Below are 9400 nucleotides of genomic sequence, written 5' to 3' on the forward strand. Positions count from 1 at the left end.
AGAGATTTGGATCAAGTTTGAAGACTGAAATTGTAATCCAGCTATAAATTACTACATTCGATTAGATAGAAACTAGTTAAGAAAGATTAAAACAAATTAAGAAGCAACGCAGCTAAGACATATCCTTATTAAGGACACCTCCTCCCCCTCCCCCCCCTCTCCTTTTAGGTTGCAAATGTGCGTGGCCATATAGATATGGTACGGGATAAGAAAATGAAAAAATAATGTGTCCCCCACGGCCACAAATTTCATTGGTTGAAATTAAACCCTGAACTTCTTATTTTTAGGTGGGCCGGCGTCTAGTACGACTGTACCAAAGCACTCATTAACAGATTTGTTTCAATGAAGAAAAGTATATATAGTAAAAAGTAAAATTTTCTCCCTCATGAGAATCTTATGTCCTTTTTACATTATTCATTAATCTCTGCGTGACGTCGGAAGTAAAGGGTAGTAAATACAAGCATAGTTAACGTAACCTATAAAAGCAATAAACAATCATCACGTACACTTTTTTTTTCATTAATGAACATGAAAATATAGTGGCGGGGAAGGAAGGGATTGAGAGCGTGTAAACGGGCAATCTAGTTTCGAGAAGGACGGTAAACAGTTTCCCACGAGGCTATGATAGTAAATAAACAAATTGAAAATCCCACACTACTCTTATCACATAATATATGCACGCCCACATAATGAAAATGAAATTCTCACTGATATATATATATATATATATATATATATATATGAAAATTAATAGAGAGAGAGAGAAAGTCAAAGTGTCAAAGTTGTAGAGCCCCCACACCCGTTAAGCCCTTAATATATAAAATATCTCCCCCTATCTTAATTAATAAAATTATTCCTTCTAATTTAGTCTAATACTCTATCTACGGGCTCCAAATTAATAATCGCTCGTGCTCTAATTAATTAATGACAATATAATACAATCCGTAAACCACATACGGTCATGTACATGATGCAGCCGCTAAATTATATTGTTAGTAATAGTCTTTACATTCTATATAGATGAGTAATCAAATTTCGTTTGAATCAAAACTAAACGTACTCAACCAGATAGATTGAATACATTTCGTAATTTCAGCGAAGCTACTTTACTTGTATTATCTATGGAGCTCACAGTTGCGGCTCTCATCATCGGTTTTTCGTTTTGTTTTATTTAATTTCTTTTGGGTTTGGGGGTTTTTTATTCTCTCACTCTCACATGTTCCAATTTTTCAAACAAACAAATAAAAAGTCCTTTTTGGTCATCTCTTTAGCTGTATATAAAAGCCTTAGTCCCACCCCCATCCTCTATCCTCCTGTGGAAGCAAAACTCATCTTTCTCTCTCTTTTGGTGAACTCTCCTGTCAAAGACTTTTGTGGGTTCAATCAGTCCCATTATTAGACTCTCTCTCTCTCTCTGTCTCTCTCTTTCTCTGTGATATCTTACAATCAAAGGGGAGAAAAGAAATGGATGTTAACGAGAGGAACTGCCTCCAGAGTGATGACCAAGAGGAAGAAATGGGGATGGAGGAGCTCCGGCGAGGGCCGTGGACGGTGGAGGAAGACCTCACCCTCATCAACTACATCGCTCTCCATGGCGAGGGCCGCTGGAACTCCCTCGCTCGCTCTGCCGGTAATAACCTAAATCATACATGCACAAACATACATGTATTGCATATTTTATGGGTCTTAATTACTATCATCGATCGATAAATCTGTTCTGTTGCTTCACATTTCCACCTGCTCCTTGCTCGATGCGACGATATTTTTCATTGTCATATATCACTAGTAGTGGTACAAAATTGGTCCTAGGTAGGGTTTTATCTCCTTTTTCCCTTGTTCCTTATAATTTTGGAAAAACGCGGGATCAATTAAGTGTCCCATGTAATTTTTAGAAGGTTTTGGATGCACTTATGATCCTGAACAAAAAAAAGGAAAAAAAAAGATCATATGCGATGTTTCTTATTTGGGTGTTTGATGTAATTAATCATGAAACTACTATATATATGTATGTATGTATGTATGTATCTATGTTTGATGATGAAGTATATAATAGAATTATGTGTGATGGGATATCTTAGATAATGGACGGAGGATTATTATTGCAGTCCGTACTGAAATGGAGATAAGATTGAATTCGGCGTGCGTATTGGAGAGATATAGTTCATAAAGAACACGCAAAAGAGCTGTCCTTTTAGGACGGAAGGGAAGAAAAAGAATTCCTCTTTCCGGCCGACATCGTTCGGTCCTTCACCATCAAACAATTAACTTTAATTATCTTAACAGTGATTATGTGATCTATCAATTAATTAACCCGATTAGCAATAATTTAAACAGGCCTGAAGAGGACTGGAAAGAGCTGTCGGTTGCGGTGGCTCAACTATCTCCGCCCCGATGTTCGCCGCGGGAACATCACCCTCGAAGAGCAGCTCCTGATCCTCGAGCTCCATTCCCGGTGGGGCAACCGGTATGTACATGCATCTATGCCTGCCTTATGATTTAGTGAAGCTGTATTAACACGAGCTTCGATGATAATTTTTTACATTAGGAGGCAATAATCTTCGACTCATAGCAATTCATTAGTCCACAACTTAGATTTTCATTTCCATACTCTTTGTAGGTGGTCCAAGATCGCCCAGTACTTGCCTGGAAGAACCGACAACGAGATCAAGAACTACTGGAGAACTCGAGTGCAGAAGCATGCGAAGCAGCTACAATGCGACGTGAATAGCAAGCAGTTCAAGGACACGATGCGGTACTTGTGGATGCCAAGGCTAGTCGAACGGATCCAGGCTGCTTCCGGATCTGCCGCATCCTGCCCTGCCCCCGCTGCCTCCAGCGGAGTAACATCTCCGGGCGGATCCACCATCACCACCATGACGGGCAGTGGCAACCACCACTTCGATAACAAGATTGAATCATCTTCACTAGGGGCAAGCCACGGGGTCATCCTAGAGAATTCCAGCACGAGCGTGTCATCGTCATCAGATTCGTTCGGCGCGCAACAGGTTTCTCCTATTTCAGAACTCACGGATTACTACCCAATCCCGGTTAACGAAAACCCAGATCCCGATTATTTCTACACCAGCCAAGGGGGAGGCTATCAACTTGATCAGACCCTAGCCGGTCCATGCGAGGGATACTACAATAACTATGGATTGCTAGATTTTCAACCAACGGAGCACAACAATAATTATCATTACTGGGACGGTGGGGACGCGTCGGGCAACTTGTGGACTGTTGAGGATATTTGGTAAACGAATCACGATATCTAAATTTGGTGAATTTAATGATGTTTTTATAATTATCCGAGTGTAAACAAATCAAGAACTGTGAAGAGAAATTATATGATTTAGGGAAAAGGTTAATTCACCAAAATAGAATAATTATATATGTATGTAGGGGGATACCGGTAGCATTATTGGCTATGAAAAGATATTGGGGGGGAAGGAGTCTAGTTTATTACACTCTTGGATTCTCCTCTTTGCTTGTTTAATTTCTTTCTTTCTTTCTTTTTTTCTTTTAATTTAGTTTCTTTATTGTGGGGGAATTTGTAATTGGAGATGGTTCTTCTCTGTATGATTAATCTAATTCTCTTGGGGATGGACTTTGATTTGCAGTCTTTGCAAGTGTTAATTAATTTCCCCTTTACCTGCGGATCTTACTATCGATACCGTCCATGAACTGTATGAATATATTTACGTGTGATTTTCAGGCGAACCAAAGTATTATATGTCATGCGAGTTGTCATACTTCATCACTCGCATGATGTAATACGGACTGAGAAAATTCTCTTTTATTATATCAACAATATTAATAATACTAGTTAATAAAGATGTGACATATAATTGGTTCCAACTATATATCTTTCTTTTGAGCACTGCAGAGTCATCATCAGCAAGCTTTTTTTTCTCTTCAATGAAACAATAATGTCCATGGGGCATGAACCAAAGAGCTCCTATAATAAAAGTCCCCTGCTTTGTTTGCAGGCCCCCAAAAGAAGTTAAAAGCATCTATATTTTTCGTGACGTGTGGCACTACATACGATCAACCAATCCGTGAATTTCTCAAATTTTCTATTTTTGGGTGGTATGATTTCCTTAAATTTTGGAGAAAGAAGGTATTGCTATAATGCTATGTATTATATCAAAAGGATTTTTTCCCATAGAAGAGAAATCCGTAAATCTAATAAAATGAAATAAAAATCTTAATATCTAATATAATGGGGGTACGAATAATCTCACTGAGTATTAAATCTGCGACTTTTTGGTTGTCAAGTTAGAACGTGCACTACTGTATCGCCACCGCACTATATTCTCTTTTTTATATATATATATATATATATAAATTGTATCACAATGGAAATCCATTATGAGAAATATTTATTGTTAAAAATATTTCAGCCATTATACTTCAGTATAAAAAATATATCAATTAGATTGTAACAAGTAGTGAATAAATTTTCATTAGTTATACGAATAATTACATAATCATTATTAATTGATAATAATCTTATAATTTTTTTTCTCGAAAATGATTATGGACTTGCTTAGTGTTGCAGAATTCTTCAATTTCCTGGAAATTTTTTCAAAAAACGGAAATCTGAAAGAAGAATGTTTACTTATATTTAAATGAATGATTTTTTTTTGTGAAAATTTTCTTCTCAACTTGCTCTAAATTACGCATAGATTGGAGAAACTGTTTCTTCAGTATTCTGGCTTTTCATAATCATTATTTTCTTTTTTTAATTTATGACTTTCCTTTTCTAATGACTTTTCTTTTATAATTTAACATCTTTTGATTGCAATTACTCCGATCATTCTCACCTCATAAAAAAAATTTAATTTAACATTGGTAAACATATTATTATAACTTTTTGTAGAGAAATAAACTTAGAAAAGAAGGAAAAAATAGAGATGAGAAGTGAAATTAATTTCTAAGAGTAAACGGGTCTCATTTTTCCATTTGAGATCTAATTTTCATATGCTGACATTCTTACTTGGCAGGAGGATGTTTATAAATCGTGACAAATTTCAAAAAAGAAAAAAAAAGCATATCAAGAAAAAATTTTAAATTTCAAATGAAATTACCGACAGAAGAGAAAAGGCCAAAGGAAACAAATGAAGAGGTAATCGAGAACAAAAGGGGGATTGGCACGTGCGAGGGGAAAGAGAATGAGAAAAGGGAAGAGGGGAAACGTGAATAGTGATAGTGATAGTCGGGGGGGGGGGGGGGGGGGGGGGGGGGGGGGGGGGAGAGAGAGAGAGAGAGAGAGAGTGTGTGGCGGCGGGGGAATCTTTGTGTCAAGGGGGTGGCGGGGTGGCGGGGACGCGTGCTTTATTATGGGAACAGCGTCCGAGGTGGTCCCCCCCGACTGCGAGCTGTTGGGAAACTGCCACTTGGCGATGCCTAATGTAGGGAGGGGAGAGTAGGGTGGGGTTTAGGCTTCCTGGACTGAAGCACTTGACAGCCGGAACCCCCGGCCATTTGAAACCAAAGCACACCATCCCTCACGATCGAACATAATATGTATGACTTCCACGTAAACCACCGCCCTTTGGCTGCTCTCTTTGAAAGTCCCGAATTCAACCGATGCGAAAGAAAACGGAATACAAAGTCATAAATGATGAAAATAATTTAATATTAAAAATTATATTAAATGATTAAAAAAAAATTTAAAAATTATATTATTAAATTGAAGATAAATAAAATTTAGTGAAACAGACTTAAAAAAATACTCTAAAATTAAACGTAGCCTAAATCCCCTCAAATATATATATATACATACATACAAATAATTTATATGATATTTATCTGTATTACATGATCCTGGCATGTGTATATATATATATATATGTTATAATTATACCAGGGTAAATAGAATTTCTGAATTAAGAGAATTTTTAAATTGATTTCTAAAAGGATATAGGATAGCATCATTTTGTGAGAATATAGTGCATATTTTTCGTCAATATTGAGCAAAATAAAATCTAGACATGTTCTATTTATTGATTGATTGATTATATATATATATATATATATATATATGATAAGAATTGATAATATATGGTGATAATTAACACCAATCTGTAAGATGTGAGACTGTTCAAGGTTTCTCTATAGCCTCAAGAATGGTCTTCCACCTTGATCAATCATATAATTTTGGATTAATCTAATAAATACCCATTTTCTACCTTTCTAAAATATTTTTTAGAAATTAAAATGCGTACTTTTTAAAATAATTTTATTTATAATCACTTTTTATTTATTAATTATAGAAAACAAAAAATAATTTTAGAAACTAACAAAAGTAAAATTGAAATTGAAGTACGACCCAACAGGGAATTGCCGATTCATCTTAAGGGAGAGGGAGGAAAAAAATCCTGCAGATGTTGAGAAAGTCGATCACCGCTGTCGAAGTAAGCTTGTGACTCCACTGCCCCTCTCTTCTTCTCCCCCGTTATTCTATACATGCTTTTCCTTTTATTATTCTAATTTTAAAATATTTTAAGAATTTTAGTAGAATAATACTAATAGAAAAGCGGATTTAAACGGAAAACTAAATGACGAATGAAAATTTAACCCCAAAAAAAAAACCTAATTGACAATATACAAAATAATTACGAAAGTATTATGTTCATCTCGAGGGGAGTGTTAGCGGATGCATATCTAATATTTAAGAAATAGATTATTTGTATAATAAAGTATCATTCGGTATATTAAGTATTTATCTTTGAGAATATTTGTGATTTGATTGAGATGTTTTCTATGTTATTTTGTTTCCTGTCTTAATGGCTCGTTAAAGCTATAAATAGGGCATCACACTATGTAATTCCTTGATCTGCCTATTAATAAAGTTGTCTCTTCTTCTGTGATTTTGGCCGATGGCCAAGAACGTTTATCCTTCTCGATATCTCAATGCTCCTTCTCGTGTCGTATATTTTAAGATTCTTCAAGTATGTACTTAAATTTTAATTACCTTCAAGAAATTAGGGTTGATTTTTGTGTTTTAAAATGAACCTTAAAATTTCGTCATCTGCAATTATAATATATAAAAGCCGGATGACGATATGAGAATGTGCAACGACTTACTTTATTGAACCATTCAAATCATGATCGATCAATTTTTTCAACTGCTTGGAGAATTCAATTCTGCATTGAAATAAACATTAAAAGATTTCCTTGGAAAATAGAAAACTTATTAATTCATAGATAAACAGTAAATATTTTCTTGGAATACGAAGAGCTTTCTCTATAAATTTGACAATATGTCTATAATCTGCATAATACGTGGGTCTACAACTAGTTATGACATTTAGTTATCATATAAAAATTTCAAATAAACATGATGATTATATGAAAATAAAATAATCTCAATTCGCTAATAACTCTTATTTGTTTATAAGAATGATTTTCTCCATAAATTAAATGTACTTTTTTTTTAAATACATCCACTCAAAGTGGGGGCGTGTACATGTAACTTAAAAGTAATTTTACTGCCGTATTCTTTTACCCTAGTTGTAATGGTCCTTAATTACACATGTAATTGTCAAGGTATACGAAAAGAATGTACAACTGGAGTCCATTTACCAGTGCTTGAGGATGAGACTTCCTCTACCCCCCACGTGGAACTTTCTCTAACGGAAACCTCTTCCTCAACAAATCAAATCAAACTCATCTTTCCCTCTATCTTTATACTGGGTGGGGGCCCACTGAGCGGACCAAATCCGAAGCCGAAGGCGCTTCCCCGGTCAAGCCACCGGGCCACAGCCCCACCTCGTTCCACGTGGGAAATTCAAGTGCCACCCTCTATCTTTTTTTTGTGGGTCCCAGTAAATTGAGGTGATGTGACATACAGACGCTGCCGTGAGAAGGTTTATCGCGGGGCGAATTATCCCGTCTACGTCATTGCTTGATTGAGGCCCTCAAGGGCATTGGAATGAGTCGGGCCGGCACACCGATCAATCGGGCATGGAACGACCTCTTGATCGGTCCACTTGATGGATAGAGGAACTTTTCCTTTTCTAGTGAAGATGTAGGACTGTCTTGAGATTAGTTCTTTTTGTTGATAATAATTAGTAATTGTTTTGTGTAAATTGTTGGAAAGCAAATTTGTTTTATCAGTTCCTAGATACAAGCAAGTACATCCTAGGATGATTATTCTCTATTTTGTAATGAATATATTTTCCACTTTATAGTGTGTGTGTGTATACATATAGTATTGATATCTATGCATGGGATAAGGTTTACCGCGGACGATCAATCAATCCTCGTATAATTGACTGCCATTTTTTTCGAGCATCAAATCAGGTGCCCTTTCCGTCGCAAAATGCATCTGAAAAATTTTCCTATGGCGGTTTATCATACGGTCTCCATTCCGTTGGAAAGTCGTCACAAACCATAGGAAATGACACTTTTCTGAGGTTTCCGACAACGTATCACCGTTTGAAATATGTCCTATTCCGGTAGTGATGTAGATTCTATCTCGTTACCTCTGAGGTTGGAAATTTCTGGCTTGCTCATCAGTTATTGCATCTAATACTCAGAAATCGGAGAACACGAAAATGCAGTGTAGATTGTCTTCTTTCTGCTTTCAAAACAGTGCCTTCAAAGCATACATCAAGCCGAGGAAATATCAAGAACCTACGATAGAATTAAGATAGTTTGACCCAAACAGTTGGCGACCTGATCAGATCAAGTGTTGTATCGAAAGCCAACTTCCTCTAACAGGTAAAACTGGGGGCAACCTAATTCGAAAGTCACATGTATGTACTGTTGTCGATCATGACATAAAATTCTCGATTGGTCATCGCTGGACGGATTGTGTTTGTCGTCAACAGTGTTTCATATTAGTTGGTGCCATAGATAGGTATATATCTGATCTTTACAGGGGACCCTTAGCGCCCCCTACAATGAACTTGAAGTGCTGCCTTTGCCCAATAGGCCTGATTTTATCTGCCCTTTCACTTTCATTTGGACTTCAGATATCTTATCATTTCCAAATTGGCCATCCCTATCGTACAGGCTACCATACGAGTATATTTATGGAATATTCAGAACCCTAAAATGTTTAACACTGACAAAAGAACATCGGCTTAGCATCTGCTTTCTCATCGTGCTGGCATCTACAAGAATAACGTCACGGTGATTGTTTCTTGGGTTAGGCTAAAATTAGAAAGCCGGACCTGAATCTGTAAAAGAAGTACGTAAAATAAAAAAGATGATGCTCGACGTATTTTTTTCCATTTCAATCGAGAGATTTGACATGCCATAAATGTAGATTAAGAAAAGATACGAAGGGACTGATTATGAAATGAGTTCTGCCTAGCTAGCAGTATTGGTCAATATTTGTGTACAATTGGGACGTGTGGCACCCCAGCACTGTACGCGTTTATACATGCAC

General features: G+C 36.4%; 1 protein-coding gene across 1 annotated transcript; it reads left to right on the top strand.

Moving 5' to 3' along the window:
- The first annotated feature begins 1298 nt into the window (after positions 1-1298).
- On the top strand, positions 1299-3619 carry LOC116206653 (transcription factor MYB108-like). Its single transcript, XM_031539442.1, has 3 exons — positions 1299-1630; positions 2335-2464; positions 2618-3619. Exons 1-3 carry the CDS (start codon positions 1465-1467, stop codon positions 3252-3254), a joined length of 933 nt encoding a protein of 310 aa, XP_031395302.1. The 5' UTR covers positions 1299-1464; the 3' UTR covers positions 3255-3619.
- Positions 3620-9400: the final 5781 nt, after the last annotated feature.

The sequence above is a fragment of the Punica granatum genome, chromosome 5, assembly GCF_007655135.1.
Source record: "Punica granatum isolate Tunisia-2019 chromosome 5, ASM765513v2, whole genome shotgun sequence".
NCBI lineage: Eukaryota > Viridiplantae > Streptophyta > Magnoliopsida > Myrtales > Lythraceae > Punica > Punica granatum.